Source organism: Ambystoma mexicanum, chromosome 10 (genome assembly GCF_040938575.1).
Source record: "Ambystoma mexicanum isolate Mex_15411 chromosome 10, UKY_AmexF1_1, whole genome shotgun sequence".
NCBI lineage: Eukaryota > Metazoa > Chordata > Amphibia > Caudata > Ambystomatidae > Ambystoma > Ambystoma mexicanum.
The window spans coordinates 1,399,924,903-1,399,947,156 of NC_090932.1; the positions used below are offsets into that span (position 1 = coordinate 1,399,924,903).

At 43.4% G+C, this 22,254-nt stretch overlaps 1 protein-coding gene across 3 annotated transcripts in view; it reads right to left on the bottom strand.

Moving 5' to 3' along the window:
* UBE3B (ubiquitin protein ligase E3B) overlaps positions 1–22,254 on the bottom strand; it is a 2,019,282-nt gene that overhangs the window by 1,589,820 nt on the left and 407,208 nt on the right. For all 3 annotated transcript variants that reach the window (XM_069619417.1, XM_069619418.1, XM_069619419.1), the window contains exon 7: positions 20,070–20,166. In XM_069619417.1, coding sequence (XP_069475518.1) covers positions 20,070–20,166 — 97 coding nt within the window. The remainder of the gene's footprint in view (positions 1–20,069; positions 20,167–22,254) is intronic.

The following is a 22,254-nucleotide window of genomic DNA, read 5'->3' on the forward strand; positions in this document are numbered from 1 at the left end:
TCTAATTTCAGCAATATTTGTTATCCCAACCACTCGTTCAATACAATATTCTCCAGTCCCCCCCTTCTTTCCTCTGTTCCCAGGTCACATCCCTTTGTACTTGTCTGCGTTTCGCTGCGCAGCCCTTTTCCACATCCCATGCTCGCTGCTCCCCCTTTCTGCCCCTCCTCCTTGGTGTATTGTGGCTGTGCAAATATTAGATTTGTTTACCCCTCCGCTGCACCTAATTCTCGTATAGGGTATAATCTTGGGCTCCTGCTGCAGCCCCTTTGTTCCCATGTTCATGAGGAGGTGGGGAAGTGGGGGCCAAGGGCTTTTCAGCCGGGGTCTCCTGTTGGCACAGCATCCATTGATCCCGCGCCACATCCCCTCTGTTGTCCTGGAACATCTTCCAGAGCTCGAATATTGCCATAAGATTGCTCAACATTTCCCGAGGAGGAGGAGGAACAGAAGGAGGAGGAGGAGGAGGAGGTGGTGGGTTACACATATTTGGAGAAGCTCCCGCCTTTGGCCATGGCTTTGACAATTTACCCTCTGTGCTTTGTGACCATTCCAGGCTATATTAACAAATCATGTCCTTATATCGCGGAAGGGCCTTGCAGAGATGCTGTAGAGCATGTCCCCTGCACCTTGTGAGAAACCAGAAAGTGTCTCACCCGCTAGACCCCGGGGATCTGTCATTCAAGTAGCCAGGAAACAGCCATTTTCTTTTTAGATACAGTTTCTGGGGTGGACCAGTGTGGGAGGATCACCTGGTTGAGGGGTCTTCAGGGAGTGGGACACTGGATGGTGAGACACAGTACTCCCTTCCCTGTAACACCTTTTCCCCATCCTACCAGGTAGGATTCTTAGGAACTCAACCCCCCGCCTTTCCTGACACAAACACTTTCTCATGGGCAGCTCAATTTGCAAGAAAACAGACTAAGACCTGAGCAGTATACCAGACATGTCCCACCACAGTAGTCAGGCAATTACTGATAATTCCCCACACCTGACTTCGATCACAATTCCCCACACAGATAAAAGGAGGAGCACAAAAGCACATGAGCAAGGCAAAACACGAGGAAGCAGCACTTCCAAGATGGCAGTTTAATACGAGGAGAAAGACGGCAAGACCAGAGAGGGTTGCAAGGAGAGAAGTGCCCTTGACCTTTTCAGAGAAAAAACACTTTCACAAGCCTACGAGAATACGAAATATAAGGCCTGGAATTAAAGCTGAAGAAACGTCCATGGTGTGCCAGAGGTACCCGGGGCTCTCCCGCATCGATAACCAAGGCTGGGAGTAGTGTTTGCCGCTGTCGTACTGTCCTTGGCTCCTACAACAAAGCAGCGCCAGTAAAGTCAGCAAAGCCGGTGAGTCTGGGAGATTGACAGCAGACCAGTCTGTGGTAGAACCATGGTTGCAAGCAGCAACATTATTTGAAGAAATATGAAGAGAACAGTGTGTGAAGCGTATGTGATGAGTGACGCAAATATAATTGAACATCCAAGAAGTGACTGAACTTTTGATGCCAAGATAGATAACATAAACAGAGTGGTCCATCACCACGTGGGTGCTCATTCGAAGGTCTCTGTTTGGTATCCAACTGAGAGGTGGCAAATGTAATTGTGAAATCGAAGTGGTCCTACAACGGGTCAAGCCAAACCATGTGCACATTCGAAGTCTTCGATAGCTAACACGAACTGCAATTGGTTCAAGCCCGGCTGAGGGAAACGAATTGTGTAAGAGGAAGGATCTGAACCAGGTTGAGGGGGATCCGGGAAACCGTGAGTCACCCGACAAAGAATATTCCTTGGACATTGGAGAAGGGGATCTGAGCCCGCAAGAGGGGGATCCAATGTAACGACTGTGATATAAAAAGGGATCCAAGTCCGGCTGAGGGGATCCAGGGTGAATCACCTGAATTGAGTACTTCTAAGAGGAAAAGAACTTTGTGTTTTGTTTTTGATACATCAGGCCCACTGAATCAGGAGACTTTGATAAGTAAAGATACTTGGACGGAAGGTCCTGATGCTGGTAATGGAACTGTATCCTTGTGCCGAAGAAGCCAGAGTGTGTGCTTTGCTCGAGTGAACTGCCTTTTCCCATGCTGAAAACGTGGGGCAGGGAGGGCAAGGGCCTGAACATTCTGACAAATAATTTTTTGTGAACACTTCTTTCTTTTTGATGAACACTACCCCACACTATTTGTATTTAGAGGTAAGGATTTGCAATAGTTTTGTTTTAGTATAGGCTCTTTTATCTTGGTGAGGCTCCACTAGGACTGCATTATTATTATTTGATGGTCGTAGCTTGCTCCCATCTGTAGATTTAGGATTAGATAGGCATTTATCACACCCTTGTTTAAGTTCAATAAACACCTTAGAACTGTGGTCTCTTGTGTCTGTCTTACTAGTGATACCATGCCTTCCTTACAACCTTTACCACAATACATTGCTTTTAATACTTAATTGACCTCAAGTTATTCACACTTAAAAATATATTTTTTTATTATCTTATTTTTTTATTAACATCAGAAGCCTCTGTTTCTCAATTAACTTCTCAGGCATGCTCCATGCACCACCCTTGTGCAACTCTCTGCCTCCTCAGGCACACCCACCAATCTCCTAGTCCAATTCACAGGCCCTACTGGTGATGTCATCTCTACAATAAGTGAATGATAGAAATCACTAACAAAGCTCACAACGACATTGTCCGATTATACTGACATTTTCACAAACCCAACCAACATATACCCATGGCTGTCGTCCTGTCTCCTAACAGAGGATACCAATATTTCACATGCTTAATCTGTACCTACAGCATCGCCTTGTAGATAAAACGATGCAAGAATTAACCAGAAGAACACCTTCCGCAGTTCACGCAAGCTCCATTTGCTAAGCCCTATACAAGAGTATACCATCATCCATGACCTGAGCTAAAATGCCCAATCCACAGGAAATTCAATATTTACATAACTTCTGTCATCCATATCCTTAAGTCAATAGTAGGTTTTCTTATTTTGCCATGTAGGATGACGTCAGTAATGACAAGGTTTTGCTATAAAAGAATGCTTTTTTATTAAATGTATTAAGATTGCTTGTGTGGTGTCCTTTGATGCCTGTTGTACTCCCAATTTGAGATAATTATTAATAAAACAGTGTGAGATTACCAACTTCCTTAGTCGACCCGATTATTGATGTATGAGTAAGATCTGCATCCCCATCCATCTCAGATACTGTTACCTCGCCTTAAAGGGCCTTCGGGTTCAGAATGTTACTTTGTATTAACAGATTACAGTTACAGTAGGTAATAACATTATTAGTAGAATGCACAATGTATTGCGCGATGTACCATTTGTAGCGTTTAGAGGCACGAAGCGGGAAGTTCCGTGCACATTGGAAAAAGGATCCCGGCAAAAAGAAGTTAACATGGGGAAACAGAGTAATTCTGAACATTGTACATGTGAGGGTTTGACAAATGGTTAAAATGTAAAAACATTACAGTATATGAAGACATTGTAGAACCTGCAGGGGTTTTTCACTCAGTTTAAAAGTCCATGTAAGTTGCAGAATTTGTTGGTTTGCAGGGAAGGAGATTTTTGGCTGGCCTAGAAAGTCAAGGTAGGGGGGATGGAAGCGAGCTGCATATGGCCGGCTGTAATTATATTGCAGAGAGGAGCAGGATACAAAGTCATTTTTGCAGAGTCTTAATGGTTGGATTGAAATGTAGATACAAGAGGAAATGTCCTTGGGTGCACGTAGGTTCTTGCATAGCATGGTGAAGGAAGGGTTGGTTAATAAACCATATGCTGGGCCAGGTTTTTTTTGATGGGCTCCAAAGGAGATAAGCAGGCTGTGGCTTAAAGATTATATGGTCTGAGATGGCAGTCGTAAGTAAGGCTACGTGAGGAAACGACGAAAAAAAAATACAAAGATGCTAGCGGGTTTGAATTTTATTGTTCCAAAGGAATAATAGCCCCGTGTAATCACCATCTGAGTTAATGGGTTTCGGTCACATGGTATGAATAACAATAAATTTGGCTATTTATGAACAATATGTGTGGAAATATGTCATGTCTGACGATTGAAGAAGATTGCATGTCGAAAGGGGTGTACCTTATGAAAGTATCCATTAGGAATTTTACAATTGATGGATTAAGTATTAGCCAATGAGGGGCCAAATATAGTTTTGTAACAGAATATTTGTAATTGTGTAAATTGTTTAAACTGTATATAAGCTGCTAATTGCTCTGGGAACTGGGTTCATTTTTCAGCACCAAGGAACGGACTAGCCACTCCCGACCATAAGCATGCAATAACCCTGTTTTCAGACAGAAGTGCATTCATCTCCTCTGGGAAGCTTTCCTTTTGCATTGGAACATTCAGGCACGTCTCAACATTTGGCAACTGCCAACGTGATACTCAGGTATGTTTCGCGGCTGGATTGTCCTGCCACACACAATGACTGCGGCTGTTTATCTTCGGAGTGATCAAACCTTCTATGCATAATAACGAGACAGCCTGCAGGTGCTAAATTTAATTGGAAGACCTGTTTTGTTCAATCAGGTGGAAGTGCTGTAGTTCTGTCGTGCCAGTTCTCATTTTTTGGGAAGGACATTGCTGCAGACGGCCTTGGGGAACGTGTTTTTTTTTACATGAGCACACTTCTGGCAGAAAATTACATTTTATTTGTTGGAGTCACAGAGGGTGTGGTATTGGCGGGTTTTGGAGACAGAAAGTTAACTTAAATTGGATGAAAATTAGTGAGTTGGATTATGGGTTAGTCAAAGTATTGAGAGGAGAACTTCCTGTAGACATGAAAAGACAGCAGCGTAGTTGAAGTTCTTGTATTAAGAGAGAAAAGAGGAAGTGATGTGTAGGAAAATACCACCCTTCTCCAGTGCTCGAGAGGAGATGTATTAATGAGGAACCATGATATTGTGTTTTTATTATTGATAATATATTGTATTATATTTGTTGCTCTGTATATTTATTTTGTCTTATTTATACATTTTTCCTCCTTGCTCAGCACTTTGCTTAGCACTTTCCTCCTCCCCCCTCCCATGCACTTTCCCCTTCTTCCTCTCCCATGCACTTGCCGATTCTCAATGTCACTGGGCCTAGTAAGATCGTAGTTTTTGTTTCTCCCTTGTTCCCCCCCTTGCCTTGTGAAACACTACTTGTGTACGAGTGCGATACAAATAAAATAGCAATATCAATATGTTGTGTAAGAGTGATTAATGTACGTTTGTGGTGAGGTTTTGTCATGACGCACTGCAGCAGCACCCGGTTAGCGACCTGGTCGCTATGGCGACGCTGGCGTCGATTCCCACTCCATCATGGAGGGTCACGTTGCGTCATTGTGCCACGTAGCGTAGTGTCATCCTTTCCAACAACCCGGAACAGACTGCAACACCATTTCTCCACGGCTCTCCCGGTAAGATATGCATTGCAATAGCTTCCGTATTGTACTCACGCTGTTACTTCTAATTCTATTCTGGCCCCTGTTCCTCCTCATTCCCGCTTTCTGTCCCCCTTGCTCCTTGCTACCAAATCCTTTGATTTACCTGAGGATACCTCAGACTTTACTTCTCCAATCATCCTGCTTCCTTGCCACTGTAGCTGCTCCTCACATCGGCTTCGCATCTTCAAGCTTAAGGACATCTCTGCAAGCAGATTATTTTCCCCTGAAAGGGGTTTCCCGCATCCTAGCCCTGTGCCCCCTGGGAAGGGCTGGAAACTAGTTTTCAGTCTCTGGGTCGCAGTGGCTGCCCAGGGGGGGCAGGAGGCACTATAATTCAAATGACTACATCCTCCAATACAAAGGTAAGACGTGATCTTAACAAGTTCATTGTAGTGTGAGTGAGGAAGAGCCGAAAGATTTTTGAGGCTTTTTAAAAGAATTTGGAGGAAATTGGCTTTTGTTTGGGAATTTCTTGCATTTTATTGGCGTGACGCAGGTTCGGCTTGCGTTTAGATTTGCATTTTCATTTATTTTTTATTAGATAACGGATTTTAAAAGGGGTATGGAGACGTCGCTTAATCATCTGTGTCAATCGCTTCAAAATTATAAGGAAAACATTTTAAAATATCACAGAGAATGGGTAAAACAAACTGAGGGCAGAATGTTTAGATCATGGCCCGAGAAAGGTACACATGAAGCAGGGAAGTTGGAGAATATGTATACCTTTTTATCAACAAGGTATAAATGCAAGAAATTAGAGAAGAGGCAGAGAATTTTAGAATTGTGGAGGATGTTTGAGGAGACAGGAAAGGTCCAGAAAGGTAAGATAGGAGAAGGGGAGCAAAAGAAGGGGGGTGTAGAGACCCTGATAGCCCCATCACCATATGGGTACTTTCCCGTATCTGCTGCTATTCCCTAGTATTTGTCACTGTTGTCGCAATCCTCCACTCCAGTAAATTTAAGGAGGAGGCAAGCAACGCCTCTGGTGTCGGGAATAGAACGATTAAGAGGAGTGGTGGAGAACCAAGAGCGCAGATATTTGGAGGAAGCACTGCAGTAGGCAGAGAGTACAAGCAAGATAGCAAGGAATAGAGAAGCAGGAAGAAGGAGACAGGTGGGCAACAGGAATAGATTTGGATCACTGGAGGCCGGGATAGTTGCTTTTCAAAGTTGACAGTGCTGTTATAACAGACCTTAAGATGGACTTCTCTCAGGGAGACATGTCCTTAGAAGAGAAACTGGAGACATTACTCCCAGAAACAGATCACTGTGGTAGAGCGGTCCATGATTTGGGATGTTCAGAGGAGGTAAGGACTGTATGGCAGTAAGATGAAGAGGAATGGGAATCAGAGGGAGAACAGGGAGAGGAGCAGTTAGGGAAATTACACCATGGGGTTTTAGGACACGCCGTGGTACTTGTATAGTAGTAATGAAATTTAAAGGGGTAACAGGGAAACACCTATAAAAAGGTACAGGGAAGACAGTTTCTATTGCTACAGAAAGGGTTGGGTAGAGGACAATATGTCCCTTGGCCGCATATGGACCAGAATAATCTTTTGAAGTCACTATCCTCGCTCAATGCAGGGGCAGGGAAGTGGATTTATGCATTAGAACAGCAAACCGCAGCGTTATGTTGGCCATGGGAGATATGAAAAAATCTGGTTGCGGGCCTCACAGGAGAACAAGCAGATGAAATTTGGAGGAAAGCGGTTATCTAGGGGTATAGCTAGACACAAATAACCATGATGGTTCACCCTTTAACAATTGCAGAGCAAATGTGTGGGCAGATTTAAGAGCTATGCATCCTGACACACCCGATATTAATTAAATCATGGCTGGAAACTTGAAGAGTGATGATGATCCCGTTGTATATATACACAACAGATTCAGGAGATGTGAAGAGCAGAGAAAGGGGAAGCATGGGATAAAAACATGTCCATTTTATATCATATGTTGGAAAGAGTACTCCCCAAGTAGCTACAGGAAGATTTGGATAAACATGTAGGAATAGAAGCAAAGAGGTTATTTATTTGTTATGTTTGTAAAGCGCCCACACCCGGGGGCATCAAAGCGCAATTGCGGACCAATTTAATTTTTACAAACTTTCACAGCAGAAATCGGCCAGAAATCCAAGCACATATAGTGCACCATTGTAAAAGAGGGCAGGAGAAAGAAAAAGAAGCAGAGCAGGTGTAGAAAGCGGTGTGAAGAGTCAGGAATGAAACTCAGACACAAGTGAACCATGTTTTTGGTTAAAGACTTTTATTTAAAATAAAAGGGTTGTGAAAATGTCTCTCTGACCGTGCTCTAAGAGGAATGTCCCTACCTAAACCAAAACTAAGCATCTGTCTGTGTCAGGATGTCAAAATCAAAACTGTCCAAGAGTTCTATTATGACTCTCACTATAAACTAAACAAAAAGGTGAAAAGGGAAATGTATTTAACCTTTGATGCCTTTTGAAAAAGTGTTCGTAAAAAAAGAATAAGTAGCTCTAACTTAAAAGTTGAAGGATATAGAGTTCTTGTTCCAGAGGTGACTCCCTTCCCCTGTATTCCTCTTTACCATAAACAGTTATTTATACAACAGTGCCTTGTGTCTTGTTGGGCCCACGGTGGCACTGTCACACACAAATTTCCATGATTCTATTCACTTCAGAATTTTGTTGCCAGGATGTTGCTCCTTCTCATCCGGCCAACACAGACCTGAAAGCATTAGATTCTGTCAAATGGCCATGGCTACTAGCGACCCTAGAAGGATACGGGATTGGCCCCACATATCTGAACTGGATGCGGTTGTTGTACAGTGAGCCGATAGTGAGGGTCAAGACGGGTTCCACTATATCTGAACGCTGGCAACTGAAGAAAGGCATCAGACAAGGTTGCCAATGCTCTCCAATGCTCTTTATCTTAGCATTAGAACCCTTAGCGGTGTACTTGAGGGAGACATATGGGGAAGTAGGAATTAGTACAAAGGGTGGACAACATCTGATATCACTATATGCAGATGATATGCTATCATATCTGAAATACCCAGAGGAAACCCTACAGTACATTCTGGAGGTGTTGGAGCGATATGTGGCGCTATCGGGTATAACTATTAATCTGCACAAATCAAGTATATTCACCCTATGGCAGTATGTAGGGAATCCCATACACAAACTGCCAGTGTTACCAATAGACTGGGAAATCGAGACTTTCTGATACCTAGGTGTAGATATATACCACGACCTTGGGTCGGAAAACACACAGAACACAGAGAAGGCACTAGCCAAAATAGAGAAAAGCATGGCATTCTGGACCAAGTAACCATTGTCCATGATGGGTCGTGCAGCATTACTGAAGGTGGTGGTGCTGCCCAGACTCTTACACTACTTTGCAAATATCCCACATGTAATACCCAAACGATTTTTTGTGAAAGTACTGAAACAGGGCTTCATTTGGCACAGACACCAGAATCCAGGCTACTTAGGGCTGAATGCTCCCCATACTTTTTAAACGAGATAATATGGCTTCCAAGAAAGAAGGAAATAGGAGGGGGCCGGTTGTTGAAACTAGGAGGGAATATTTAGCGCAAGTCGTGTCAAGTGGTAAGCAACCCTACCCGGTGCTCCCCGCAGATACCACTGGAAGGAGTGGATACACAGATTAGGCTGAACGTCAGGAAGTGGTAGCAACCGGTGGAGTTAGCGACGGTTGCCGATGTATGGGTGGATGGGAAACCCAGGGAGTTTGAAGAGCTGGCGGGGGACACAGACTTGCATCAATGGCAGCTCATTACGTACTATAGACTCCAACAGATCATCCAGAGAATGTGGTCCGAGGCCAAATTGGCCCAACAGACGGATACAGTGATAGAAACATGTTATGATGTGGCAGAAGTGGGGCATGAGGTCTCCCGTATATATGAGCTGCTGATGTCTAAAATAGGAAAAGAGATAACCCAGACAAGACTACAATGGGAGGAGGAAGAGGGAGTACCAATGTCCGATGGGTTGTGGAGCAGAGTACAAGGGTACCACAAGAAGGTATCTAGGAATGTACGGCTGCAGCCGATTCAGTTGCATGTAACCCATCGAGCATACTTAAGCCCGGGGAAAATCACTAAGTTCAACAGGGCAGCAATTCAGACATGTGGGGAGGTGGATGCAGGCATGGTACATATGTTCTGGTCTTGTGTAGAGATTAGAAGATTTTGCGAGGAGGTGGCTCAAATTATGGCTAAAGTGGAGATTATCCTGGAGGTGAGCACACCCTGGGCATACCTGCTGTGGGCGTTCCCAAGGCCCCGTAGAGCTAAACACACGAACAAACTAAAGACCTAGCATATATATTGGCAAAACGCAGGCTATCGATAAGCTGGAAAGCGCAAACGTGACTGTCTGCTAATGTATGGTGGCGTGATATAATAAAATGGGCGAACGTGGAGACGGCAGTGTGGCAAGGAGCCAGGCGCAGTCATGAGAAAGCAGAGGAAGGGGTACTAGGCGTACTAGAAGCCTGGAGACAACTAGTGGCCGAACTGTCTCCACAGGACTAAGCAAGACCGGGAAGCATCTAGCTCTGGAAGTGAGAGAGACTGGGGAATTAGTCCCAACGCGGCAAGGAATAGACTGAAGTAGTGGGTTGTAGGCAAGGCGGGGGGTTAATTGGGGTGGAGGAGGGGGGAGAAAAGGAAAAAAAGCATGACTGTACGACAAATGTATGGTAACCATCGGTATGTTAAAATGTATGGTTGTATGTTGAAAACCAATAAAAATTGATTAACAAAAAAAAAAAAAAACACAGTCCTAGTGTCCTTTCTAAGGACTTCTTGTTTCTATGCATTTGCAAATTGCCCAGTATACTCTCCTGTCGGGGCTTCTTGCATTTATACCCTTCTGATAGCATGCTATACTCTTATGTCAGGCCTTCTTATGTTCACACACCTGAGATTACCTGGTAGACTTTCCTGCCAGGGATTCTTGTACTTCACACAGTAGTAACTGCCAGGTATACTCTCCGGCCAGGGCTTCTTATATTCATCTACTTGCACAGTTGTACATTTACTTGGTTGGATAATATATCCTCTTGATTTATTATTCGGTTTGGTGTTTCCATGCATTTACATACAATAAACCAAATCAAGGTCTCAAAAACAGATCAAATCTGTTCTCATGATGCTTTGAGAAAAAATATTGATACAAATATAGGTCAATATCTAAGTATCAAGTTGATGTTACATAAAAAAAGATTTGTCAATTTTATTTTACAACATATCAAATCAGGGGTGTAGCCACCAAATATTTCAATGGAAAATAATTGTTAAAACCATATATGTTCATCAGTATACAACATCTGATGATATGACAACACTCCAATTAGTACAATGATGATACACTGTGTACATGGTTGGCACATAGAACATCAAGTGCCTATGACCTGACTGTTCATAGTGTTGGTTGTTTACGCACAGTTCTCACACTATGATTGTCTTCGCCTGACTTATATAAGTTTCTGTCATTTGTGGCTGAACCATGCTGGACATTCCTCAGGGGCAGAATATGTGTATCTTAAGAGTAACTGGAGATGGATTGCACTGTTCTCTCCCATATGTTTTCCAGAGGGTCCATATGGGGATGGGTACACATTTATTTATTTAGTCATTTGTAGAGCGCTCCTGACCCTCAGGTATCTGGGCGCATACATGTGGTAATTCTTTACAGTTTCAAGGGATGGATATTCAGTATTACAGTGAGCATTACAGTTGCATGAAGATAAATATTCAACATCATTGCCATGAACATCACATAGTATATAAGAAAATCACACTTATGACTTATGACTATTGAGTGAATAACCAGGTTTTCACTTTTTTTCTAAAGCCCCAGAAGGAGGGTTCTGCCCTTAGGGCTGGGGGCATGTAGTTCCATAATTTGGCAGCTAGATCAGAAGAACTATTTCCTCCAGCTTTTTGTAGCTTGAAATTCGGTACTTTGAGGCAGTGGGTGTGTATAGACTGCAAGGGTCGGTTAGATTGGTTTCTGGTGATTTTACAGGAGAGTTTGGGAGCTAAGTTCGAGAGACATTTATGTGTTATAGCAAAGATTTTGAATGTAATTCTATCTTGAACTGGCAGCCATTGGGCGTTGCGTCTAGCTGCCGAGATATGGTGGGATTTGGGGATATTGAGTGCAGTCCTCAATGCTTTATTTTGTAAAATTTGAAGTTTTTTTATATTGCGTTTGTTAGTCCCTAAGTAGAGTGCATTACAATATTCTAATTTGGATAGTATAAGGGCTCTAGCTAAGGTGGTGCAGCCTTCCGTAGATAAGAAAGGTCTGCAAGCGTTAATCAATTTGCATGTGTACGCCGTAGCAGAGGCTGTAGCGTTGACTTGTTTAGTCAAGGTAAGTGAGGAGTCCAAGTAAATTCCTAGTGTCTTCACTTCCTTTGAGACTTTGATATTGATGCCATCGATTTTAAAAGCTTTGGACTGGTTATCCAATGTATTCAGTTTGGTCTGAGATCCAATGAGTAGTAACTCTGTCTTATCGTCATTGAGACATAGGCCAAGGGTGGCCATCCAAGCTTGGATCGTTAGGTACATTTTGTTAATGAACTTCGTATCGAGGTCATGGTTTCCTGTGATGGGAATGAGGATTTGGGTGTCATCTGCATAGTTAGTGTAGGTGACCCCCAAATTGTCTAGATTGTCAAAGAGGGGCTTGGTAAAGATATTATATAGAGTAGGGGAGATGCAAGAGCCTTGTGGTACTCCGCAAGTGACAGGGGTCGGCTCGGCCACTGCAGTCGGAGCAAAAACCCTCATGGTTCTGTTGTCTAGGAAAGATTGTATCCAGGAGGTGGCTTTTTTGGAAAAGTTGGCTGACAAGGTCAAGTGATTACAGAGGACTTTATGATTGACTAAATCAAATGCGGCTGATAGGTCCAAGAGCATAAGGCAGGCCAGGTTACCCTTGTCCTTCAGTTCGTCCATTTGCGTTTTTAAGTCTATCAAGGCTGACACGGTGCCATGCCCAGGTCTAAAGCCCGATTGCCTCAGGCCAAGGCGATTGTTCATTTCGAGGTGTTCCTGGATTTGTAGGTAGGCGGCTCTATCTAAGATTTTCAGAAGGAATGGCACCATAGTTGCCTTTCCTGTAATTTGTGGGTATGTTAGGATCAAGGCTAGGTTTTTAAAAAAGCGGTAAGACCCAGACATCTTTCAAATTGGTTGGGACCGTGCTCGTTTTGAATGATCAGTTGAGTAGTGTGGTGATGAAAGGGGCGAGATCTTTCACAGCTTCTTTGATAACGGTTGCCGGGCAGATGTCCCGTTGGCATCTCGAGGATTTGAGGCACATTATTATTTCTTCTACTTCTCGAGTAGTGACAGGGGTAAACTCTAATGGGTTGTCAGTATTGGGTGGTGAATCCTGAGGCTTTAGGAACTGTGTATCGGCTGGGAGGCTACTTTTTTTGTTTCAATTTTAGTTTGTAGTAGAGCTATTTTGTCGAAAGTAAGGCTTTTTGAATATTAGTGCACCAAGTCACATCTTTGGTGCTGGTTTCTGTTTGGGGTGCAGGGGTTTCTAATTCTCTGAGGATTGTGAATAATTCTTTCGTTCCACAATTAGCTTTCAAGATTCTGTCATTAAATGAGACTTTTTTGGTTTGGTGGATAGCAGTTTTATAGCTTTGGGAGGCTTTAGAAAATATTTCTTTATTCCGGTCTGAGGGGAGATTTTTCCAGTTCGCCTCAGTGTTTCTATAGTTTTAAGATTGGGAGTAAACCATTTGGTAAGGTGAGCAAGAGGATTAGCTTTGCACATTTTTTGCGGCGCTAATTTATCTATAGCTTGTTGTTGGGTAAGGTTGCATCGCTGAACTAATGCTGAGGGGTCCATACTCATATGGGTTAGATCCAAGTTGATGGGCTCAAGGAGACGTAATATGTTCTCTACCGTGAGGTCACGATTCTTTCTAGTGGGAGTAGGAGGTGCGTGTAAGTTACTAGAGTTAGGTCGAGGGCAATCCTGGATAGTGAAGGAGATAATGTTGTGGTCGGTCTGACCAGGTGCAAGGTGTGTTGGCAGTGATCTTGATGTTGCAGTTCAAGTCAGCCAGCCAGTCCAGGGTACCCCCTTTGATGTGAGTTGAATTAGTGATGCAGTGTGAGAAGCCTAGTTCTGAGAGTGTGTTAGCAAGGGCTAAAGTATTGTTGTCATTGGGGTCAAGAAGGCCCAGATTTAAGTATCCTAGTACAATAATCTGCGAGCCAGGTTTAGTGTTGGCAGAGAGGAGTTGGGTGATGTGATCTCCTTGAAGGAGGATATTGGGCCTGGGGTCTGTACATAAAGTGTAACATGATTGTACGAGTGGCCTTAAGAGCTAAATTAACAGATAAGAGTTCACCTGAAGGGAATGGCTGATTTGGGATGGCCCTTAAGCCAAGCTGGGTTTTAGCAATGAATGCTACTCTGCCTCCTCTGGAAATTTGTCTGTCTAGTCTAACGATGGAGCAGTTTTCTGGGATGGCTAGGGACAGTGTACGTCCTGCTGTAGCGTGGAGCCACGTTTCGGATATTGCAAGAAGGTCAAGATCATTCTTTACTATCAGGTCCGCAATATCAAGCGCATGTGCAAGTAAAGACCTTGCGTTTATAAGTGTGCACTTATTGGGGCGATGGTGACAGAGCTAGTAGAGAGTAGGGACTGCTTAGTAGAAGAGGTAGGGTTATTGTTAATTTTACTCTTATTTTGCAAATCCTTGTTTCTCTTAGAGGATGTGGTCTTAGTTCTGGTAATTCTTCTGTGAGCAGTTAGTGGTGGTTGTGAGTTTTTGAGTCTAGACGCTAGTCTACTGTTTCTAGTGTTTACTGGACATGGTTGGTTTGGAGTGGGGCGCACAGCATAAGGCTGGGTTCTGTTTCTATTAGAGGATGTAGTCTTGGTTCTGGAATTTCTTCTGTAACCAGATGGTGGAGGCAGTGCAATTTTCAGTCTGGATCCTAGTCTGGTATTTCTTGTGTTTAATGGGCAAGGTTGGTTGAGTGTGGGGCGCACAGCATATAGCTGGATCCATTGGATGGGAGAAAGTGGGCAAGGACAGTTTATGGATGTCACAAGAGTAGGGTTGGGTGTAGTGGTACCTGGCTGTAACCCGGGTAGGAATTTAGTAGGTGATATGGTGTGAGACAGTGGTAGTGCTGTGGACATGGTAAGGGATATGCCATGTTTGTTAGGCATGAGTGGGTAATAGTTGGGGGCCCCTACTGTGTGATATCGTACGGTAGATATCTTGTATGTGACAGCTGAGACTGTGGCAAGCAAAGCGATGCGGTAGTATAACCTAGACTTGAGCATCGTGGTATGAGACAGTCAATGTACTAGAGGATAGGAGCTAGGTGGTGCTAGAGAGGCAGGCTACGGCCTAGGAGAGGCTTGTGGGGCCTGAGTGTGTGCTAGCTCAATCTTGTGTATTATTGAATCGAGTTAGGGCAGTGGTGGCAAGACAGGTGTGATGTGCACGTATAGTGAGGAGTCCATTTGGAGGTCCTAACTGGCAATAAGTGATGCACTAGTCAGGTGTGTCACCAATCACTAGTCGTGAAAGGCCATATTTTAGCACAAGAAAGGGTTAGGCGGGCATCTGGCGATCCTAAACAAATATTTTGAGACACAAGCGGGGGTGCTCATGCATTGGGCAATCACTGGCGTGGGTGATGAACATATGTATATATATGTGCTTCATTGGTCTACCACTTGACCTAGCTTTCTTCCTTAACACCACAAGGGTAACAAGACTATGAATAATGTACCTGAATGTTGGTGCTGCTTCTTTACACTTACAACTGACAATGCTACCTTAAATGTTGCTGTAGCTGTTCAGCAAGTACCATCTCAACCGTATCAACGGCAAGGAAAATACAACTCTCTTACACTCATAGGGCCTCATTACGTGTCCGGCGGTAACCGTGCCAGTGATAACAGCGGGTTGCCGCCGGACCTGTAAAAAATTACTGGCGCTTGACTTCCCGGTGCCACCGGGCTATTCCAAGTCCGGTGGCCGGGAAGTCAGGTGTCGGTTATTTTGTTAGTCCCCATTCCCATGGAATCCTATAGGACTCCATGGGAATGGAGACACAGGAGCACCGGCACCGGTAACAGTGCCGGTGCTCCGGTGAAAACTCTGCAGTCAGGGGCCGTCCCGCCCGGCAGGTCTGACCCTGGCGGGCAGGACGGCACCCGCCTGCAGAGTTGTAGTGTGCAGGTCCGGAAACAACGGTGCCGGTACACTTACCGGCACCGCTGTTTCCGGACCGTCACACTTTTAATGAGGCCCATGTCACTTAGCCAGTTTGCACAGTCTTAAAACATCAGCACTCTATATGAATTATTTGTTAAAGGCAAGGTATCTCTCCTTACCTTCTTTACTGGTGGTGAGTAAGGGATGCGTGTCCTGTGCTATCTTTGGATCAATTCCTTGGTCACCATGATGGGTTTACCCCACTGGTGAGCCCAAAAAGGGAGCAACACAAAGTTCACTGTAACAAAGCTCAACGTACTTGAGTTAGTTGCTCTCAAAATAAGTAAGTTGAAGCAAGCAAAAAGGGTGGGGATTGCCCCAAGTAGAGTGCCAGTCAATTGCTAGGGCCTTTCCTGCCCTGAAATCAAATCAAAAGTTTGTAATTATTAAATTAGTAACCTAGCACAATAAGCTGCTGCTAAATAAATGCTATTATGATTTGATCATCCATAGATAGTAGTGGGTCAAAAACCTTACCTCCACTCCCAGCCACTGCCAATAACTCCCAGCCGTACAATACGTTAGTGCGGCCGTCATTTCCATGTGTTTTTAACCTCGCCGCCACCGTGATGACATCATCGCAGCACGTAATGACATAATCAGGGCTATGCGTCTGCGAACATGTATGGGCGTCTGGAAAAACACCCCGATTGCAACCTGGATAATGCCGCGGCCAAGCACATAAAAGGCTCAAGAGTGAGGGTCAGTTCTATTCTGTAGGATGTCAACACCCTGTAAAACCCAATTCACAAATAATGTGAACGATCTATAAATGTGAAAGGAGCCACACTCTTGTACCTTAGGCTCTACAGGACAAAGTATATACTGGTCAGAGTGTATAACACTCAGTGTCTTGTCTAGTCCTCAATCCCCCCTATGTGCGTCGCACTAATGACTTGTGGCATTACGCACACTGTGCATTTTTTGTAAGACAAATCAAACATTGACATTACTTCAGCACATACATTCATTGTAGTAAATCCAATTTCCTGGCTGTCAATATCTCCAAGTTTGACAGAGTTTATCATGTATAAATAACAATTTTTACAGGACCACACCGAACACGCATTTCTGCTCAACAGTATGCACAACCTCTCTGTGTTTGTCGTATATAGGTACAGCAATCAACAAAATAGAAACTTGAATTCTGGTAGTTTCAAATCTATCTAAGCTCTTGGATATAAAGAATTAGTCATATATTAACCACAATGGTTATATCACCAACAGAAAGTGCATCACACGACTGATTGACAACATGGCCTTACTTGACATTATGCCACTCAATATTCTCATTGAGACCAGTTGTATGACTTAGTGAGGAAAAGTAGTTTCTGTTCCAAGTTAACTTGTTTTTTATTCACATCATCCTGAGACTTGCCTCTCACTTTCTTCGGAATGACCCATTCGAAATCCGTTAAGGCATGTTCCTTTTTCACAAAAGGTTTCACTAAGGTTGCTATTTCAATCTTGTTTTAAGGCAACTCCTGTGCTCTATCATTCTAGTCTTGCACCTTCTGTTGGTCCTTTTAATATAGATACAGGGGCAATGACACGTAATCATGTAGACCACATTTTCTGTGTTACAGTTGGTATGTTCTTTCAACAGCCACTGTCTGTGGGCACATCACACATGTTCAACACGGATGACGTCCTATTACATTGGGCAAGCCCCACAGCGTGCCTTGTGTCTGGGTGTGCCTTTTTTCTGCCTGTATATCGTTTTTCATGACAATATTATGAATATTTGTACTTTTTTTTAATGCTAAAATGGGTGGTGCTGTACTCATTACCTTCCTCCAATTTTTCGTGATGATATTTTTAACCTTATATGACAGGTTACTAAAAGTGCTAACAAACACTAATGGAGTATCTTTGTTGTCATTCACAGCATCTGACTTTTTTCAAATAGACACTCTGAGTTGTTATTGAAAACTTATTTAGCTATTTGTTTGACCACTTTAGCGGGTAGCCCCTGGAGATTAATTTAGCAATTAAAATATTATCTCCCTCCTCGTAGGCTTCCCAGGTACTGCTATTGCGCTTCAAATGCAGGAGTTGTCACGCACGTGGTAAGAGTTGTCTCGCACAAATTCGTACCCAGATTAGGACAGCCCACAGAGAGCTCTAACATGTCCAGTCCTGTCTGTTACTGCTGATACAGAAGAGTAACCCCCAGGTAGGTGCAACAATAGGCGGTCACATTTTTTCTTTTATGGTCGATACACGGGGAAATAAATCTTGCATCAAGGCAGGTAAGTGTCCCCTTTCAGGTAACATGCTGGACACTCAGGGATTCTCTGGGGTTATTCTGTCGGTTCTATACACAGAGGATTTAGCCATCAAGGTAGGTACTCAAAATATATTGGCTCCTTTGTTGTACTGTTCAGATACCCCAGTGAATATCTTGGGCAGAGACTTATTGAGTAAGCCAAATACGACTATCTCGTTTACCAAACAAGGTATAGTATGTTTGACAAAAAAAAAAACACACACGTATTGAACCATAAATGGTCTCACACCGGACACCTGAGTATTCCCCTATTCATCATAGTCACACATTCAGATATCAGGTAAATACATTTGTGATTATTTACATGTTTCCAAGATGTATGGATTCTGCCTGTCTTGCCCTCCTACCAAAAACAGAAAAAGGCCCTAGTTTCTATCCCTAGGTGGCACTGAGAGGCCACTTATCTAGGGCGAGGGGGTAGGTATAGAAGCTTGGCCTAATGTTAATCTAAACATATGTTTTTTTTTTATTGGTTTGTTACAAACCTTTAAAAGAGCAAGCAAGAAGAATAATGATCATATACCAAAGCAAATCACACCACATAAAACATAATGCATAATGTTTAACCAACGTAATGCATTTGGGTTCCACAGAGGTTGTCAGGTTAGGCGTGCCATTTTTAAGCAGCCTCGTAAGCGACGTCATATTCAAATGTTTATCAACTTTTAAAACATTTTTTCCAAAATAAATATTAATTCAATTGGTGAGGGGGTAGGTTTAAAAACCTGCTCTAACATTAATCTAAGCATATTAAAAAACACATGCTCCATTGGTTGCAATAAGTGTCATCTGCTTTGCAAGTGAAATATTTTTTATTCATTTTCTATGGAAAGCAGGACTTTAAGAAAATGTGGCTACAAATATTGCCAAAAATGCTGTGTTTACTCTGGAATCACAGTTAACAAACAGACCAAGATGTCTCTGTATATTCCCCCATACACTGTACACGAGTCTTGAAGCTTTTTGGACTCCATTCATAGTATAGAATATATCTCCATCCTCTGTTTTGATTTATAAGAGGATCGGTATGCGACCTGTAACCAGATGACTGGAACTTCTCTTGTTTTCCAAGGCCGAGAAAAGCATACCGGTTTCAGTGGTGTATTCAGGTTATACCACTTTCATCAGGGCTATAAAGCAAACAGCGCTTTGTGGTGTGCTGTATTTAGAGTTACTTGCAGCATCTGTATTAATTGTTTTCAGGAGACCCTGCCCTCATATTCTAATTCCCAGTGTCTCGGTCTGTCTGGACGGGAAAGCTTGCAGTTACATCTAGATTACATCAGGGCGGGTGCTCTTATTCATGCGTGCCGAGAAACCTCACGGTTTTGTGCGGTATCTCCTCATTACGTGAGTCGTAATGTGGAGATAGCGCACAAAACCATGCCATTGCTCATTGCAAGGACGAAATAGAGTTCCAATCACAACTGCAAACAACAATGAAGTTCCGAACATTTTATTTTCCTACCACAACTATACAGTTGCAAATATAAGCCATCTCTAAAATCCACCTAATGCATATCAATGAGGCTAACACCATCAAATTGGTTGTATCCAAATGAAGCAGCCAACAGAAGGCAAGCGAGAAACCCCTCAACTATACTAAGCCTTTGAATTTCCGATCTATGACTATCTGCAGAATTCATTGCTTCACTCTTACTATCTTGGCAGTGCCAACTACAGATATTTTATTAGAGTGGCCTAGTTCATGTTCTACGCAGTGTACTTGTACTCAGCCAGGGGTTAACTCAGAATCACTTTCTTGTGTAGCTTGGTGTGTGGTAAGTAGGACATGATTCAATTTATAGTGATGAATTCATCAGATTAGGAGCCAAAAGGCCCACATTTTTCCAAGTTACAAAACTGCTCTATTTTGAGGCAATCAATGTGTGCTGCAGTTCTCTTGTTGGCAAAAACATAGCATTTAGAAACGGGTTAATCTGAACACAATGAAAAACATTAACACTTTTTCAGTTTGAATTCACTCATTAGGAACATGTATATACTTTGACTTCTAAAGGAGGGATAGTAAAAAGGGATACTGACCTTTTCCTCTGAGTATTTTCCAAGTAGATGTTTCAGTGAAGGTTACAAGCATTGTGAGGTACAAAGTCACCAATTTGTATTCTTGTAAAATATCTGGCTGGAACAGAAAAACATTACAAACGATTTTTACATTTATAAAAAGGTAGTATATATTCTGGGATATGCACCCATCAAGCACACTGATAACATATGGAATTCTTTTTCTCCCTCTCCAGCCGCCTGGTCCACACAGCCCTCAAGAATCCAAAATGAGTGGGTTTTGCCATGGGACACCTGTGGGTGATTCCAGATACTCAAGTCCCACTTCATTAGTGGTTGTGGTGCTGTTTTAACTGTCTAAACTGCCTCTTGTGATCTCTTTCTTGCACAGAGCAAGGCTTCAAATACATCTGCATAAACTCCCCTTGAGCGTCCAGCTACTGGTCCAGTGGCATTGTCAGATAACCTGAACCTTAATCACCATGAACCTCTCAGCATCCTACCTTTGGTCTGTTCAAGTAAAGATTGCGCTTATGAATCAAACAAATATTACTTACCCAGTAATTGTCTTACTGAGTCTTGTATCTGCTTATAATCACATGCAAAGTGTAGCGAAGGCATGGTATTACAAGTATTGACACTGACACAATGGATACAATTTGTAAAACCTTTATTGATAATGCTGCGGTTGGAGAAACTCCTATTTTGCCCTATAACTAAGATGGGAGTAGTCGCGACCATCAAACGATAAACGAAACAGTCCTAGTGGAGTCTGTCAAATCAAAATGGCCTATACTAACAAAAACCTAATGCCTGCACTATCTCTTGTAGAAAAAGTGTAAAAATTGTATGCAAAAGGAAATGTCAGTGTTCAAATGATAATTGATGATTTGGCTGAACCAGCTCTCCTCCCCACGTTAGGCCTCACGAGGTAAGGCGATCCTTGGAGGCAGAATGACACACTGGCTCAGCTTCCAACACAGTACACAGTTCAGATCTATGGATCGAGGCCTGTCTTGCCTTCCACGTTTACAGTTCCTTTCCTTTCTTTAACTTTCAAAATAATGTTTCAACCAAAACGTTCACAAAGGTCCCCCTCTGCTGGGCTCAGACTTCTCACAATGTAGTTTACACAAAGTTGCTCCCTTCCCCAAGTTTAATACACTTCGGGTTTCCATCAATCGGGCTCGGACCACTTCCGGATGTCAAGTCTTTTGAATGTTTGTGGCTTTTGGTTACAGAGGACAATTTTGACTCAACGTTCACTATTTACTTTCAATCTTGCCGTTTGTTTGCCTTTTTGCTTCAAACAATGCACCTTTCACAGAGACTTTTGAATGGGCTACTTCCTCTCACTGGACCACTCTTTAAAGTTCATTCACGGATATACCTTTCTTCGTGTCTCATCCACACGTGTGCAGCTTTCGCTTGTTATATGATATTACTCCTTCATTCACTTTAACACACACCGGTCTCTCAGGTCGCTTGCCAACTCATCGGCTGTGTGTGCTGCTTTCTTGTTTTGAGTTTTCAAGTCAAGGTTAGTACCACAGGAAACACAATGCAATCGTCACTTGTGGGATCTGGCCTTCTCCACGTGTCTTTCACGGTCTGCTGGAGGCAACAACCTCCAGTCGGGAAGTCTTGGGGTTTTCGTCCCGCTGCTCTTGTCCCTTGGTCCGTTGCTCTGCTCCCGTAGATGTGCCTTTGTGCTGGAAGTTCTGCTCGTTCTCGTGTTCCACCTTGCTCAGAGTGTGTCTTTAGGTGTTGCCTTTTGTTTGTGTGAGGAGAGCTAATTGTATTAGGTGTATGCACTTAGCGTAAAGGGCCTGACTTGCCTGACCCGCTTAACAGGACATGTCCAGTACGATTTGAGAGAGTTAGTCTGGTTACTCTCAGTCACCCTCTGCCTCGGCCCAGTGTTTGTGTAAAAAAGGACGGGCAGTGGGGGGGGGAGTTGGGACTTCAGAAAATTCTAAAAAATAGGATGGGGTAAATGAACAAAAAAGGGGGCATGGGGGGAGTACAGCGTCTCACCATCAGCTATCTCACTCCCACTCCCTGAAGACCCCTCACCCTCACCTCCCGCACTGGTCCACCCCCCGGGTCTGGATTCATGGCGATGGCTGCGGCCTGGCCACCTGAGAGAGAGATCCTGCGGGTGAGATACCCTCTGGCTTCTCACAAGAGTCTATCTATTGATTGG